This window comes from Petaurus breviceps, unplaced genomic scaffold (genome assembly GCF_028583685.1).
Source record: "Petaurus breviceps papuanus isolate PSGF00001 unplaced genomic scaffold, PetGlider_PUasm1.0 91133, whole genome shotgun sequence".
Taxonomy (NCBI): domain Eukaryota; kingdom Metazoa; phylum Chordata; class Mammalia; order Diprotodontia; family Petauridae; genus Petaurus; species Petaurus breviceps.
In genome coordinates this window covers 44,466,825-44,484,802 of record NW_027187419.1, presented here as the reverse complement: position 1 = coordinate 44,484,802, position 17,978 = coordinate 44,466,825, and the positions used below count along the sequence as shown (strand labels likewise).

Below are 17,978 nucleotides of genomic sequence, written 5' to 3'. Positions count from 1 at the left end.
GCTGCTTGACAGTCCTTTTTCCCCTCCCTAATTATCTCACTGTCCCACTCATCCCAGCAGCTCTTCCAAAACTTTCATCCACCTTCCAGCCTTCAGTATTTCTTCTTTCTTATTCATCCTCACAGCTGAGAACCTTGCCTTGTATTTTACGGAAAAAAATTCAGGCTGTTGGTTGAGAGCTACTTCTTCTCTCTTCCTCATCTTATATCACTCAGATACCTTCTGCCACTTTCTCCTTCATAAAGAGGTGGCCCTTCTTCACCAAGCTAACCCCTCAACATCCACTCATGATCTCTTTCCACTCTGTCTTCTCCATCTCCACTTTTTCACTTATCATCATTCTCTCCCTGTCCAGGGGCTCAATCCCTACTGCTAATCCCCCCCCCAAAAAAAAACAAACAACCCTCACTAGATTCTTCTATTCCTGCTAATTAATGCTCCATGTATCTCCTGTTCTCTGTGGCTAAACTCCTTGAGAAGACTGCAAAGTCCATCTACCTCTACTTGCTTTGCCTTTGGATTTTATTGTTCAACCAAAACTTCCCTCTCCTGGGTTTCCAGTGATCTCTTAATTGCCAAATCTAATTTGCCATTAATGACCTTTCTGCAACCTTTGACACTGTTGATCACCCTCTTCTCCTTGATACTCTCTTCTCTCTAGGTTTTTATGATACTACTCACTTTCTCCTGGTTCTCCTACCTATCTCATGGCTCCTTCTCTATCTTCTTTGCTGGATCTTCATCCCACTAATATAGGTATCCATCAAGGGCTCTGTCCTGGGTCCTCTTCTCTTCCTCTGTACTATTTCACTTGATCTCATCAGCTTTCATGGATTCAGTTATCTCTCTGCCAAGGATTCTCTAAATCTATTTGTCCAGCTCCAGCCTCAGTGCTGATCTTCAGTCTTGCATCTCCAGCCGCCTACTAGACATCTTGAACTGCATGTCTTCTTGACAGCTTAAACCCAACATGTCTAGAACTGAATTCCTCTAAATACTCCTCCCTTCCAAACTTCCCTTCTCTCAAGGGCACCACCATTTTTCCAGTCACCCAGATTTGTAACCTAGTTATCATCCTTGACTTCTTGATACCTCTCAACCCCCATATCATATCCAATTTGTTGCCAAGTTCTATTGATTTTACCCTCATAAATACCTCACATATGCTCCCCTTTCTCCTCTGATGCTGCCATTGCGCCTATGTGCAAGCCCTCTCATGTCCTGCCTAGCTTGTTATAATAGCCTGCAGTATGTTAGTCTCCTTGCCTCAAGTCTCTCCCCACTTCAGTCCATTCTGCATTCAGCTGTCAGACTGATTTTCCTAAAGCACAGGTCTGATCATATCATACCTCCCTTTCCCTTCTGTCCCTCCTACTCAAAAGTCCAATAGTTCATTGTCATCTTTGGGATCAAATAGAAAATACTTTTTGGCATTTGGCACATCCCCCCCCCCCTTCCCCTGCCCAAGTCGTCTTCTACCTTATATCCTTCCACATAGTTTTTTTAAATTTAGTATTTTGTTTTTTTCCCAGTTACATGTAAGAATAATTTTTAAGGTTTGTTTGTAAAACTTTTGAGTTCAAGATTCTCTTCTTTCCTCTCTCCCCCTCCTCACTGAGAAGGCAGGCAATTTAATATAGATTATACATGTGTAGTCATGCAAAACATTTCCATATTAGCCATGTTGTGAAAGAAAACATAGCTCCCCTGCCCCTCAAAAAAATCCTTAAGAAAAATAAAGGAAAGGGGCGGCTAGGTGGCACAATGAATAGAGCACAGGCCCTGGAGCCAGGAGGACCTGAGTTCAAATATGGCCTCAGACACTTAATACTTACTAGACATGTGACCTTGGGCAAGTCGCTTAACCCTAACTGCCCTCCAAAAAAAAAAAAGGAAAATAAAGGAAGTTTAAAAAATATGCTTCAATCCATATTCAGACACCATTAGTTCTTTCCTTGGGGATAGATAGCATTTTTATCTTAAGACTTTCAAGGTTGTCTGGATGAATTGTATTGCTGAGAATAGCTAAGTCATTCACAGCTGATCAAATTAAACTGTTGCAGTTGCTTTGTACACAGTGTATTTCACTTTTTATCAGCTCATGTAAGTCTTTCCAGGTTTTTCTAAGACTGTTCTGCTCATTTCTTATAGCACAGTGGTATTCCATCATAATCACATACCACAATTTATTCAGCCATTCCACAATTTATGGGCATCCATTCAATTTCTAATTCTTTGCCACTGGAAAAGAGGTGCTATAGATATTTTTGTACATATAGGTCCTTTTCCTTTTTTTAATCTTTTTTTTGGGATACAGACCTGGTAGTGGAATTGCTAGGTCAGAGGGTATATGTATGTTTTATAGCCCTTTGGGCGTAGTTCCAAATTGCTCTACAGAATGACTGAAAATGGTTCACAGCTCCACCAACAGTGTGTTAATGTCTCATTTTCCTCACATACCTTCTTTTTTGCTTTTTTTTTGGGAGGGCAATTGGGGTTAAGTGACTTGCCGAACATCACATGTCTAGTGTTTGTGTTAAGTGTGTGAGGCCAGATTGGAACTCAGGTCCTCCTGACTCCAGGGCCAGTGCTCTACTCACTGTACCACCTAGCTGCCCCCCCCCCCACATACCTTCTAACATTTTTTATTTACCTTTTCTGTCCTGTTAGTTAATTTAATAGGAAGTAGTATCTCAGAATTGTTTTAATTTGTATTTTTCCAGTCAGTAGTCAGTAAGAGCACTTTTTCATATGGCTTTAGATAGCTTTGATTACTTTCATCTGAAAACTGTTCATATCTGTTGATCATTTATCAATTTGGGAATGGCACTTATTTTAATAAATTTGACTTAGTTCTTTTTATGTTTGAGGAATGAGGCCTTTTCAGAGAAACTTGCTTCAATTTTTTTTTCACAGTTACTGTTGCTAACTGTATATCTTTCCATCCTATTCCCCCACCCCTCTTATTCTATTGTGTCTCTTCTTTCACCCTGTCCCTCTTCAAAAGTATTTTGCTTCTGACTACCACCTTCTCCAATCTACTCTCTCTTCTATCCCCTCCCCTGCCTTCTCTTATCCCCTTCCCGTCCTACTTTTCCGTAGGGTAAGATAGATTTCTATATTCAACTGAATGTATATGTTATTCCCTCTTTGAGTATCTTATTCTCAGTTCTTTTTTTTTTTGCTTTTTGGAGGGCAATTGGGGTTAAGTGACTTGCCCAAGGTTACATGGCTAGTTTTTGTGTTACGTGTCTGAGGCCGGATCTGAACCCAGGTCTGGTGCTGGTGCTCTATGCACTGTGCCATCTAGCGGCCCCCTTATTCCCAGTTCTTATGAGAGTAAGGTTCACTTACTTCACCTTCTTTTCCTCTTCTGCTGTAAAAGCTTTTTCTTGCCTCTTTTATGTGAGATGATTTATCCCATTCTGCCTCTCCCTTTTTCTTTTTCCTAGTACATTCCTCTCTCTCCTTAATTTTATATTTTTAGATATCATCCCTTCATATTCAGCTTACACCTGTGCCCTCTCTATATTCTCCTTCTAACTACCCTAATTATAAGAAAGTTCTTATGAGTTGCAAGTATCATCTTCCCATGTAGGATTATCAACAGTTTAACCTTATTAGTTCCTTATGAATTCCCTGTTCTGCTTACCTTTTTATGTTTCTCTTGAGTCTTATGTTTGAAAGTCAGATTTTCTATTCAGCTCTGGTCTTTTCATCAAGAATGCTTGGGGCAGCTAGGTGACGCAGTGAATAGAGCACCGCACCGGCCCTGGAGTCAGGAGGGCCTGAATTCAAATAGGCCTCAAGCACGTAACACTTACTAGCTGTGTGACCTTGGGCAAGTAATTTAACCCCAAGTGACCTGCCTTCCTCCCTTCAAAAAGCAAAAAAAAAGAGTACTTGAAAGTCCTCTATTCTATTGAATATCTATTTTCCCCTGAATGATATTATTCAATTTTGCTGGGTAGGTGATTCTTTGTTGCCCTCTAGCATATCATATTCCAAGTCCTCTGATCCTCTAATGTAGAAGCTGCTAAATCTTCCATTATCCTGACTGTGACTTCATGATACTTGAATTGTTTCTTTCTGGCTGCTTGTAGTATTTTCTCCATTACCTGGGATCTATGGAATTTGACTATAATATTCCTGGTAGTTTTCATTTGGGATTTTCTTTCAGGAGGTGATTAGTGGATTATTTCCATTCTATTTTACCCTATAGTTCTAGAGTATCAGGGCAGTTTTCCTTGATAATTTCTTGAAAGATGATGTTGAGGCTCTCATTTTTTTTTTAATGCTTTATTAACTTCTGATTTACATAATTTGTTTCCGCCAGATTTTGAGTTACAAATTTTCTCCCCGTTTTTCCCCTATCCACCGCCCCAAAATAGCAGTCCCACAGGATATCCCCTCCTCCAACCTGCTCTCTCCCATATTTCCCCCCACACCCCTTTCTACTTTTCCAGTGGATCTCTATGCTTCAGTGCCTGTACATCTTATTTCCCAATTACATGTAAGATGGTATTAATAATAGTATATACACACACACACACATATATATATATATATATACATATATATATATATTTGAATATTTGATTTTAAAACTTTCAATTCCAGATTCATTCCCTTCCTTCCTTGTCGCCCACCCTTATTTAAAAAGGAAGATACGCACTTCAGTTTAGGTTGTACATGTGTGGCTAATGCAAAACAATAACATAGTGGATATATTGTAAAAGACTGACTATATTCCCCCGCCCCATCCCACCTCCCACCTGTTCTATTCTCCACCCTGATCCCTTTTCAAAAGTGGGTGCTTCCAACTTCCCTCCCCCCCAGCCTGCCCTCCCCTCCATCGTCCCCCCTTCTCATCCCCTTCCCCCTCTATTCTCCTGGAGGGTGAGATACCCCATTTAGTGTGTATTTCACTCCCTCAAGCCAAACTCAATGGGAATAAGGTTGTGACCCACTCCCCCCTGCCTTCCTATTCCTCCCCTCCATTGCAGCCATTTTCCCTTACCTCTTCTGTATGAGATAGTTTACCCCAATCTGTCTCTCCCCATCTCCTCTCATTATATTCCTCTCACCTCTTAATTTCACCTTTTAAGTATCATTCCTTCCTGTTAAATTGGTCCTGTGACCTCTATCTGTGTATATCTGTAAAAATATATATACACATTCACATATCTATTCATACGCCCATATACCCTCATATATATATATTTCTGTTCCCTTCAACTACTGAGAAAAGTTTCATAAGTTACAATTGTTGTTTTTCCATGTAGGAATGTTAATAGTTCAACTTTGATAAGTTCCTTATGATTCCTTTTCCCTGTTTACCTTTTCATGCTTCTCTTGCTTCTTGTCTCTGGATGTCAAATTTTCTATTCAACTAGCAAGAATGCTTGAAAATCCTCTATTCCACTGAATGACCATATTTTCCCCTGAAACATGATACTCAGTTTTGCTGGGTAGGTGACTCTTGGTTTTAATCCCAGCTCCTTTGCCCTCCGTAATATCATATTCCAAGCCCTTCGATCCCTCAGTGTAGAAGCTGCCAGATCCTGGGTTATCCTGATTGTGTTTCCACATTATTCAAATTGTTTCTTCCTGGCTGCTTGTAATATTCTCTCCTTAATCTGGGAATTCCGGAACCTGGCTATAATATTCCTAGGAGTTTTCTTTTTGGGATCTTTTTCAGGAGGTGATCGGTGGATTCTTTCCACCTCTATTTTGCCCTCTGGTACTAAAACATCAGGGCAGTTTTCTTTGAGAACTTCCTGGAGGATGCTTTCTAGGTTCTTACTTTGGTCATGGCTTTCAGGCAGTGCAATAATTTTTAAATTATGTCTCCTGGATCTATTTTCAAAGGTCAGTGGTTTTTCCCATGAGATATTTATTTCACATTGCCTTCTATTCTTTCATTTGTTTGGATCTGTTTAACAGCATCTTGATTTCTCATAAAGTCATTAGGTTCCCTTTTCTCCAATCTAATTCTGAAGCCCTCATTGAGCTTTTGAGATTCTTTTTCCATCTGGCAAATTCAGCTTTTTAAGGCATTCTTCTCCTCGTTGCCTTTTTGGGCCTCCTTTGCCATTTGAGTCAGTCTGTTTTTTAAGGTATTATTTTCCTCAGTCAGGCTGTTGACTCTCATTTCATAATTTTCTTGTATTGTTCTCATTTCTCTTCCCAGTTTTTCCTCCACTTCTCTTATCTGCTTCTTAAGGTCCTCTATGGCCTGTAACCAGCTTGTATTTTCCTTTGAAGCTTTTGGTGCAGGAGTTTTGACTTCACTGTTTTCCTCCTGTTCCATGCTTTGCTCCTTTTTGTTCCCAAAATAGGAGTGTATTGTTGGAATCTTCTGTCTGCTTTGTTTCCTTTGCCTGCTCATTTTGCCACCCAATTACTTGACTTTTGGGCTTTTTGCCACAGTAGGACTCTGCTACCAGATAGGGGAGCTTTCGTCCCAAATGCTGGGGTTTTCTCAGCTGCTGGAGGTATTAGATGGGTGCCCTCTCTGAGGTCTCCACACACTCTGGCAAGCTGGACATACACCCCAGAACCTCCACCCTAGACTGTAATCCAGATCCAGGCAGGTTAAAGCAAGAGCGATTACCCCGCGGCTCAGTGGCTTTTCGCCCCAGGGGCAAAAGCCATGCACTCCCACTTACTGGTCCCAAAGTCCAGACTGCGCTGACTTCTCACTTTGTCCTTCGCATCTATGTGTTGAAGCTGGTCAGGCCCGCCCTGGGGCTAAAGCCTCAGTGTGGGGCTGGGCTTGACTCCCAGAGCACTGTGCTGGATTCCTGCCGGCCTGCCGGGCTGTCCTCAGTGGGAGGACATTGTGTCATTTTGTGGGTTCTGCAGCTCCAAAGTTTGTTTAGAGTCCCCATTTTACATGGATTAGGGAGGGTGGAACCCTGAGTCGAGGGAAGGTCGTGCTTCTACTCTGCCATCTTGGCTCCGCCCCCGAGGCTCTCTTTTTGATCCTGGCTTTCAGGTGGTCCAATAATTTTTAAATTATCTCTCCTGGATCTGTTTTCTAGATCAGTTATTTTTCAAGTGAGGTCTTTCACCTTGTCTTCTATTTTTCCATTCTTTTGGTTTTGTTTTATTGTTTCTTGATTTCTTGTAAAGTTATCAGCTTCTGTTCAGTTCTATTTTCTAAATTTTCTCCACTGAGTTTTGTACCTCCTTTTCTATTTGGCTAATTCTACTTTTTAAGGAGATTTTTTCTTCAGTAAATTTTTATGCCTTTTTTTTTCCAGTTGGTCAATTCTGCTTTTGAAGGAGTTCTTCTCTTCATTGGCTTTTTATGCCTCTTTTACCGTTTGGCCTAGTCCGTTTTTTAAGGTGTTATTTTCTTCTATACTTGTTTTGTGTCTCCTTTACCAAGCTTTTGACTGTTTTCCATGATTTTCTTGTATCATTCTCATTTCTTTTCCCAGTTTTTCCTCTACTTCTCTTACTTGATTTTCAAAATCCCTTTTGAGCAGTTCCATGGCCTGAGACCAATTCATATTTTTCTTGGAGGCTTTGGATGTGGGAGCTTTGAATTTGTTGCCTTCTTCTGAGTGTATGTTTTGATCTTCCTAGTTACCATAGTAACTTTCAATAGTCAGTTTTTTTTCTGTTGTTTGCTCATTTCCCCAGCCTATTACTTGACTTTTAACTCTTTGTTAAAGTAGGGCTTTGCTTCCAGGGTGAAGGATGTACTGTCCCAAGTTTCAGGGGTTTTGTGTAGCTGTTTTCAGAGATACTTATAGGGATCTGTAAGTTTTTAGTTCATCCAAGGTGGTATGATCTAAGGAGAGGTGTTTACTACTTTCCTGGCCTGTGCTCTGTTGTGTGAGCCATCCCAAGCACTCTTTTCTGTCCTGGAACTGTGAGGAGGGTCCCCCCTCTATTGTGACTGCAAACTCTGGTATGCTAGTGTGTTCCTCCTCACCCCAGGAATGGATCTGAGTATGGGCAAAGCAAAAGAGTCCTGCCTCAGTGGTAGGAAAGAGACCCCTGTAATCTCCTGACTGTTTTTTTGACCTCCTTACTGTATGTGAGCTGAGATCTGCAAAAGCAGCTGCAGCTGCTGCTCATTCACTAGCTTCTATGGCCTGCTCCTGGTTTGCTGGGGCCTGGGCTGTGCTGGCACAGCCTGTATTGGACTGTATTCCACTCTTACTCAGGTGCAATAGACCTTTCTTGTTGGGTTTCCAAGTTGTCTTTGGCTGGAAAATTATTTCACCCCATCACTTTGTGAGTTCTACTGCTCTATGAATTGTTGTATGGCATTATTTAAAGGTGTTCAGAAGTGTTTTGGGGAGAGCTCAGTTGAGTTTGCTGCCTTTTCTTCACCATCTAGACTCTGTCCTCCCACCTGCCCCCATATATTCTTAAATACAGTGACATAAGCCTCCTTGCTCTTCCTCAGATAAGGCACCTTATCTCCCAGTTCAAACATTTTCGTTGGCTGTTTGCCCTATCTGGCATGCTCTTTTTCCTCATCTCTGCTTCCCGGCTTTCTTCAAGTCCCAGCTAAAATATAACCTTTTATAGGAAGAATTTTTCAATTCTTAATTCTAGTGCCTTCTCTCTGTTGATTATTTCCAGTTTATCTTGGCTATAACTTGTTTCTACACAGTTGTTTGTATGTTACCTTTCCCATTAGATTGTTCACTTCTTGAAGACTGTCTTTTACCCTTCTTTATATCTCAGTGTTTAGCACAGTATCTGGCATGTTGTTGTTTAGTCATTTTTCAGTCATGTCTGACTCTTTGTGACTCCAGTACCTAATAAATGTTTATTGACTGAAATGCCGGTGGAAGAACCAGGATGAGGAGGCATAAGAGGCACCTGAGCTTTTGAAGCAACTGAAGGAATACACTGTGCGATTCACTTTCCCTTACCCCCCACCACTCAGACCTCCTGTTCTGGGTTGCATGGTGTAACATTTGACTATGAGGGTCAGAAACCATTCTTCAAGAACCTGGACTTTGGAATTGACATGGACTCAAGGATCTACATTGTAGGCCCCAGTGGTGTGGGGAAGAGTACACTGCTGCTTCTGCTCACAGGAAAGCTGACTCCAGTACAAGGGGAGATGAGGAAGAACCTCTGGCTGAAAATTGGATTCTTCAACCAGCAGTATGCAGAACAGCTGCAAATGGAAGAGACAGCCACTGAGTACCTACAGCGGGACTCCAACTTACCTTATCAAGATGCCCAAAAGTGTCTGGGCCGATTTGGTCTCGAGAGCCATGCCCATACCATCCAGATCTGCAAGCTCTCAGGTGGACAGAAAGCCCAAGTAGTGTTTGCTGAGCTGGCCTGTTGTGAACCAGATGTCCTCATCCTGGATGAACCGACCAACAACTTGGATATAGAGTCTATTGATGCTTTGGGAGAGGCCATCAATGAATACAAGGGTGCTGTGATTGTTGTCAGTCATGATGCCTGGCTAATCACAGACACCAACTGCCAGCTTTGGGTGGTAGAGGAACAGAGTATTAGCCAAATTGATGGTGACTTTGAAGACTACAAAAGGGAGCTGCTAGAGGCTCTGGGTGAGGTCATGGTGAATCGACCTCATGAGTGAGGTTTCCTCCTGTACACTCTTGTAGCAAAGTAACCCAAGTGGCCTGGATGCTCCTTTCCCTCCCGCTCACCATCACCATTTGCAAGATAAGGGCTCATCATCAACCAGTGCAACAACCACTGAGACATCTGGAGGTGGGGCTTTGCCTGGTGTGCCAAGAAGACCATCACCTTAACTGATGCACAGACTAGGAAACTTCTTCAGATGGAAGTATTGACTTTGTTTTACAGTGTAATTGGAGAAACTTTTGATACCATGATGTGTCATTGAACTGACAATACAGATAAAGAAACTTTTTGTTCACCAGCCTCTACCTCTGACAGATACTCTTTTTTTTTTTTTTTAAAGCAATCAGGGTTAAGTAACTTGTCCAAGGTTACACGGCCAGTTATTTCTGGGTGTGGTGCTGAGTATCTGAGCCTGGATTTGATCCAGGTCATCCCGACACTGGAGCCGGTACTCTTACTCGCTGAGCCACCTGACCTCCCCAACTGACAGATACTCCTGATTCAAATAAGCTTTGCACCACCACTTTACCTGATGGCCTGTGTAGCCCATCTGATGCAGAATAGGGGCTGTGGACTGGGAGCTTTTCTTCTCTGACTGTGTCTCTGATGTTCTGCCACTTCCCCCAGTCACAACAGGATTTGGTCTGGTTGGTACTTTATAGGGACCCAAGTTATGGGTATAAAAGCTTTGGTTCCAACTGCCAGCACTACTTTGAGGAGTGATCCTGTTTTATTTTTTTGGTCTGATTCATACATAGAATCCTGACAGGGGCCTCCAACTGCATTCCAGAGATGAAGGCGAATATTGACAGGGATCATGGTCTTTAGAGGAGATGGAGCCTGTTTGCTGCTGGTGTCTACATTCTCTTCTATTTGTAGATTTGGGGGGCAGGGAAGAGATGCTGCTGAACTTTGTCCTTTGGCTTACCAGGGGAAGGAATAAAGGAGAGCGAATTGCCAAAAAAAAAAAATGTTTATTGACTGACAACTATAAGTAGTTTTCAGGGTGCTTTAATCAAATGATTGGGTGTCCTATCCATTGAAGCTTATTAAGGAAAACCAGGAGGCTTTAGTGGCATGTTTCTAACCTGTGAGGTTGGTATGAAGAAAGACTTCTTGCTCTTTAGTAGGTTGAACAAGTCCTGTAGCACTATTGTTAGAGATATGAAACTCCAAAATAAATGGACTGCTAGTTTGTTTTCGTTTGACATTTCTTAGAGCCATGTTGTTTTGATTCTAAATGACCCTCACAATTCTTGCTATGGAAAATATTTCAGCTCACATTAGAACAGAAATAATCTTTGTTATTTAGCTCCTGTTAAGGATAGTAGTATTAAAGTTTAGTTTGGGAATTTAATAATGTGAGAAATCTATTCCTTTTATATTTAATGGGAATTAACATAAGAGAATTTTTTTTTTGAGAGGATAGTATTTAAAGAGGAAAGTAACAGCCTTATCTGTGTGAAGGGAGTTATAGTCTTTCAGAAGTTGGGATGGGGGTGGCCAGGTAGCACAGTGAGTAAGAACACCGGCCCTGGTGTTGGGATGACTTGGGATCGAATTCAGGCTCAGATACTTAGCACCACACCCAGAAATAACTGGCTGTGTAACCTTAAGCAAGTTATTTAACCCCAATTGCTTAAAAAAAAAAGTTGGGATGGTTTAAATAATAGCTAATAATAATAGGTGGCATTTATATAGTGTTTTAAAGTTTACAAAGCATTTACTCGCTTCATCTCATTTGATCCTCACAATAACCTATGAGGTAAAGTTCTGCTATTATTCCCATTTTACAGATGGGAAAACTTAGACTGAAAGAGGTTAAGTGGCTTTCCCAGGGTCACTCTGCTAGGAAGCGTCTCAGTTAGACTTTGAACTCTTATCTCTACTAATTACAAGGCCAGCACTGTAATTACTGTAAGTACTGCACTGCCTGCTGGCCTCTAAAATGAACATGTATCAGAAATGAGATATGACTCCATACCTCCAATAGGAGATCAGAACTTGCATCTGGCACCGTGGACCCCCTGGTGATCCTGACAAATGGTCAACTTAACCAACATGAAGCAAATTTTTAAGACTATGTACCCACTAGATGATACTCTCTCTAGGACTTGTTGGAGATGGCTAAGACTAGTGGCCCTGCCCTTCCTCTTCGGAGGAAACGGCCTTCACTATCCTGTACCCCTGAAGAAAGAGAACGACGCACTCAGCAGCGCTATTTGAAGGTTCTTCGGGAAGTTAAAGAAGAATGTGGAGATAGCACCTTATCCTCTGATGAAGAAGGTGAGTATTTTCTTATTCTTTGGGAAATGGAGGTGGACCTTTTAAAACTGGCATCCTGTTTTGCAGTTTGGAGCCAGACATAGTAGTGGATCTCTCATGCTAAGAAAACTACTTCTCTGGTGGGTGGATATGGGACTTGAGGACCTCCTCTCCCATCTCTAGGATACTACTGGAAATTCCTGTTAGATGAAAATGACTATATCTTTTATACTTCATACTTGAGTTAACTTTTGAGTTTAGTTTAGGTTCCCAATGGACAGCTCCCTGCTTGGCAGGGCCCTTTCCTACTTGTCTGGTCCTATTGTGCCCCTTGAGAGAACTGCTTTTCCCCTTACAGGAGAGTAGTAGTAGCTGTTGGCCTGCTGCAATGCGATTCCATCACTCTGTTGAATTGAAGTCTCTCTTCCTCGAAGAGCCGTTTAAATGATCTAAGTGTGCTCCAGTCCATCTGGGGAAGGGTCAGAAAGAAATGGTGGAACCCTGGTCTCCATGTTGAACCTTTAGCCCCGTTGAACCCAAATGGCCATTTACCCAATCTCCTTTATTGGAGTCCACAACCACGTTGGATTTACAAGAGCAATTTTCTTTTGAAGATCTCAGCTCATGGCTTCCGAGCTCTCCAGCCCGTTCTCCTAGTCCTGCGGTGCCCCTGAGGGTGGTGCCCACGCTTTCAACCTTGGATATGAAAACTGCAGGTGAGAACAGAAATAATATCTTGGTGCTCTGGGGAATAAGCTCATCACAACTGTCTTGATCTAAGAATTTCTTTGAAAGGTTCATAGTAGTAAATTAGAGAATATGAGCTTTGAGAAAGAGGATTTGGTACAATTTTGTTATTTTGGTGTGTGGAATTTAACCATTTTATTTTGACCCTTAGTAGCCGATTAGGTAATGTCATACTTTGGTTAATGAAATCTAAATGGCAGTAGGCTTTGCTATTCCTTTAAAAAAAAAAAAAGGAAAAAGCCCAATGTAGTTTAACTATAGACAAAAGAAATGTTTCTTTTAAGAAATAATTTTGACAGATAAAAAAATAAATAATAAAAGCCCAATAAGTCATAAAATCTTAACTTTTTACATTGTGCTAAAAGAACAAACAAATTAATAACATATTTACTGTTTTCTTATGCCTTTTTAGTGGTTTAGTTTGGTTGATAATATTTTTATGTAATCATAGTCAATATGTACTTTTAATTCTTCATTCTTTGTCTTGTATTACTTCATTGTCTTTCTATATTTCTTTTATGTATGTAACTGAAAAAAATTATAGCACTGTTCCATGACATTGAGACAGTAGTTTATCCAGCCATCCTCTATTCATTGGGCATATGTAGGTTGTTCCCAGTTTTTCAGCATTATAGATATAAATATTTTTGTACTAAAAATATTTTCCCTTTAGTACATATACCTAGTAAAGTGGGACCAAATGATTTAAAATATAATTAATTTCGTAGTGTACTGTATATTGCCATACTGCTCTTCTACTGCATGGTAGTTCCATCAACATAATAATAGAACACTAATTTCTTTATTGCCAACATTGAATTTTATTATTTAAAACTATTTGTACGTATTACCTCAGTTATATTTATTTTTCTAATTATTAGATTTTGTCCAATTGTTTTTCAAGTTATTGAGAATTTGTATGTCCTCTTTTGAAAGTTATGTGTAGCAGAAATAATTGCCATATACATAATCATTCTTGAGAGAATTTGTAAAATGAAAATGAATTTTATTTGACATAGTCAGCAAATAGAAAACATTTTAAGAAGCATTGTCCAGTTGCTTTTAGGTCCAACAAATCTAAAGTTACTGACATTGAGCCATGTCACCTAAAGTTTAAATGTTGTTCCTCTGAATACAAGATTTTTGATAAATATGCACACATGAAGAAAGACACTCCAGATGTATTTTTATAGAATCTCATGAATCTAAAGGGCCCTTCAGATTCATTAAGTCAATCTTCCACCAACAGTAAGAATTCTCTTCACAACATTATTTATTTATCAGTTTTTAAAAATTTACTTATCAGTTACTTATTAAGGGCCTACTATATGCCAAGCATTGTAGTTATGTACTGAAGATACAAATTGAGTGTCCTTGACAGGTGGTTATTTAGTCTCTGCTTGAACACTTAATCGATGAAGAGAATGCTCAGTCTCATACGGCAACCCTTTCCATTAATGAAAACCTGTAATTATTAGTTTTTTCCTTATTTTGAACTTAAAACTGCCTACCTGTAACTTTTTTTCCACCTTGTCTTATGTATTCTGGAGCTATATAGAATGAAAATCCCTGTTATGAGTAGTAATAGTACTTCATATTTTTGAAGACCATAATTATGTCTATCCTAAGTCTTCTTTTTTCCAGGTTAGATCTCTCTAGCTCCTTTAACCATTCATAATGAAAGTATTCATAATTATATGACTTCTAGATTCTTCAGAATGCTGTACTGGTCGTGTTTCTTGCAGTATACTATTTTTGTTAAAAATTTAGTGTCCAGAACTGTGCTTATCACACTAGGTGTTGTCTGACTACGACAAAGTACCAACTGATTTTTATTTACCTTGTGCTTGTACATTTCATTCATTCATTGTAAACTTAGTAGTCATTGGCAATATGTAAACAAGAATGAAAAATGATTTTTTAAAGAAACTGTATAAACTCTTTACAGTGAAAAATATGTTTAATATGCTTACTATACAAAATAATAACTGAAATGTTGTTTGTTTCTATATTCCCATCTGAATTTTTCTTATGCATATTTTTATTTTGTTGCTGTTGTTACTATTTTTGCAGTTGTAATCAATGTATATGTTCATATTCTGATTCTGTATTTTTCAGTTTGTATGTAACTTCCCAGATTTTTTTGTGTTCTATTTGTCCTTTCTTATAGTGTAATTGTGTTCCATTATGTTTTAGTTATCACAATTTATTTAACCATTCCTTAATGTTGGAAATTGTGTGGTTGTTCTCACATTATTTTTATGAATTTTGCTATTATTAATATTTTTGATTGAAGAAATGTTTTAATAATCACAAATTGAGTAGTCATTAGTTAGGACGTAAGATTGTATGTGAACCACAAATTTTTTCCACTTACAGTCTTTGTAAGTCTACATTAATTTTAATAAGTTGGTAACTAATAATTGTTTGATGCCTATGTTAGGAATATTTTTGAACTTAGAAATTTTTCTTGACAATAGCATTCATAATATATTGTTCTGATAATAAGATCCTTGGTTAAAGAGTATTAACAGTTTTCTAGGTGCACATGACATATTGTTCTTCAAAAAGAATGTACCAATTCACAGCTTCAGTAGCAGTGTCATGGTATTCACATTTTTCTATAATCTCACCAAGACTGAACTTTGCTTAATTTTTTTTTTTTACCAATTTCATGAGTGTAAGCCCATATCTCAAAAGTTGTTTTAATTTTCATTAATCTAATTATTTGAGTCTGAAAATTTTTTCAGGTAGTTACTGATAGTTTATTTTTCTAGGACTGTCTGTTCATCTTTAGTCTCTTATCTCTTGGGGAAATGACTTTTACTCATTTGTACAAATTCCTTAATACAGTTTTGGATGTCAGATTAAAAAAAAAATTATGGCAAAGATTTTTTACCTGATCTCTTTTTTTTTGTTTTTATTTTGGATGAATTATGGTGTATTGCACAAAAAATCCTTCATATAATTAAATATACCTGTTTTGTGTCTTATCATTCTTTTTAATTGCCTAAATGCTTTTCCTCCTTTCTATAACTACAATAGTATTTAGTTTTCTTTTGTTTTGTTAATTATATAAGAAAAAATTGATCATTGATCCATTCAAGATATACTGTGGCATATGGCATGAGCTATGGATCGAATCCCATCTGTTTGCTTTTGGGTTAAGAATTAATTTACCCGGGGCGGCCAGGTAGCACAGCGAGTAAGAGCACCGGCTCCAGTGTTGAGAAGACCTGGAGATCGAATCCCGGGCTCAGACACTTAGCACCCACCCAGAAACACCTGGCCGTGTAACCTTGAGCAAGTTACTTAACCCCAATTGCTTAGGGGCGGCCAGGTGGCTCAGCGAGTAAGAGTACCTACCGGCTCCAGTGTTGGGATGACCTGGAGATCGAATCCCGGGCTCAGACACTCAGCACCACACCCAGAAATAACTGGCCGTGTAACCTTGAGCAAGTTACTTAACCCCGATTGCTTAAAAAAAAAAAAAAGAATTAATTTACCCAATGTTTTATGTTTTGCCTTTTGTTTTTTTGGATGTTGTATTTAAAATAGTACAGCATAACATCTCCTTTAGCATTTAAAATTTGAGCATTCTATTAGTGAAGTGATCAATGTGGTTTGGTTCATTTTGCTCAGATAAACTAGAGCTGGGGGACAATGATCTGAAGATGATGTTAAAGAAGCACCATGAGAAGCGGAAACATCAGCCTGTAAGATGTGGGGGTTACCTGTGGCTGTCACTCTAATATCTGGGGATGTGAATTTCTGTGGAGAACATAGTCCTGGAAGTTTCAGTTCCTTTGTGTTTTTATTTTAATTGTCAGAGGAGCAAGGGGTAAGAGGAATAGCTAGAAATAGTTCATTGACAGAAAACATGTATGAGATAGCAAACCAATTAGAGAAAGTATAGAAGTGTGAGAGTTGATCCTTTTCATATATCTTCATTACTCTCGTAACAGGAAGGAAGGAAACAAGCATTTATTAAGCCCCTATTATATACTTTTCAGATATTATCTCATTTAATTCTCACAATAGCCCTGGGAGGTATGTGTTTTATGATCCCCAATTTTATAAATGTGTAAACTGTGCCAGACAGGTTAAATTACATGCACAGGGTCACACAGAGTAAGTGTCTGAGGCAGTATTTGAACTCAGATCTTCTTGATTCCAGGCCCAGAGCTCTAACCTCTGTGCCACCCAGCTATTTCTAGGCAACTTATAAAATAAAACCCTATCCATCCTAATTTGATTCTCCTGTGCACCTCCATTAAGATTAGAGGTTCTAATCACAGAGAAGTCATGATTTTCCAAAATTCAACTAAGGTCTAATATCATCTATTGAATGGATTGGTGAAAATTTAGTCAATTCATGTTCCTCCTTCCTGGTCACTGTCACTGAGTCTTTACAATTCTCATCCAGGATCACCCAGATCTTTTGACAGGGGACTTGACTCTCAATGACATCATGACACGAGTGAATGCTGGCAGAAAGGGCTCCCTTGCAGGTAAAATGACTTTGGATTTCTTCCAGAGTTTTTATAATGTGATTGAATGATCAAAGTAAAAATGTGCTGCTTCTAAGGTGTTAAATAGCATGAAGCCTAGTAAGCCTCTACAAAAATAAACTTGCAACTTCTTCCTTAGGAGTAAATAGGTATATAAAAAGTTAATGCAGAATTAGTATGACTGGTGAGTAATATAATCCATTATTTAGTGTCTAGTGCCAGGCACTGTGCTAGGCACTGAGGAGATAGACGAGAAGGAAATGGTTCCTGGTCTCAAGAAACTTATGTTCCATTCTGAGACACATCATGTACTTATATAATTATGTACAAAATGTACAATGTGATTTTGAAAGGGAAGGAACTAGAAGTTGGAGGGAGCAGTAGAAACCCCTACAGCATTAAAGGAAACTATGTATTCTAGTGGACTTCTGTAAGTGTTAAAGCTAAACTACTAACCACTAGTGGGTAGAATCAAAAGGTCTTCCTCTTCTGATTTGTTTTCCTTACACTAGCATATCATTTTCAGATAACAGACCTCATTTTCTCATGTAGAGACTGCTGTTTTTTAACTTTATCTCTTGTTTTTCCTTACCAGCTCTGTTTGACTTGGCTGTCCTCAAAAAAAAGGCAAAAGAGAAAGAAGAGAAAAAGAAAAAGAAGTTGAAAATGATAAAATCTGAAATAGATGATCTAGCTGAACCTCTGAGCAATCCAGAGGGGATCCCACCCCTATCCCAGGCCCCATCCCCACTGCCAATCTCTGCCATCAAAGAAGAGTAAGGAAGAGATAGTGGCTCCCTAAGGATGCATGTTAAACAAGAACATGTTAATGCATTGATTTTATTTGGATATATT

The 17,978-nt window shown here is 39.2% G+C and overlaps 1 protein-coding gene across 7 annotated transcripts in view; it reads left to right on the top strand.

Moving 5' to 3' along the window:
- Window positions 1-17,978, top strand: part of NFRKB (nuclear factor related to kappaB binding protein) — a 48,826-nt gene that overhangs the window by 13,481 nt on the left and 17,367 nt on the right. For all 7 annotated transcript variants that reach the window (XM_069080432.1, XM_069080429.1, XM_069080431.1 and 4 more), the window contains exons 6-10: window positions 11,712-11,886; window positions 12,480-12,581; window positions 16,255-16,328; window positions 17,039-17,123; window positions 17,719-17,899. In XM_069080432.1, the coding sequence (XP_068936533.1) occupies window positions 11,712-11,886; window positions 12,480-12,581; window positions 16,255-16,328; window positions 17,039-17,123; window positions 17,719-17,899 (617 nt within the window). The remainder of the gene's footprint in view (window positions 1-11,711; window positions 11,887-12,479; window positions 12,582-16,254; window positions 16,329-17,038; window positions 17,124-17,718; window positions 17,900-17,978) is intronic.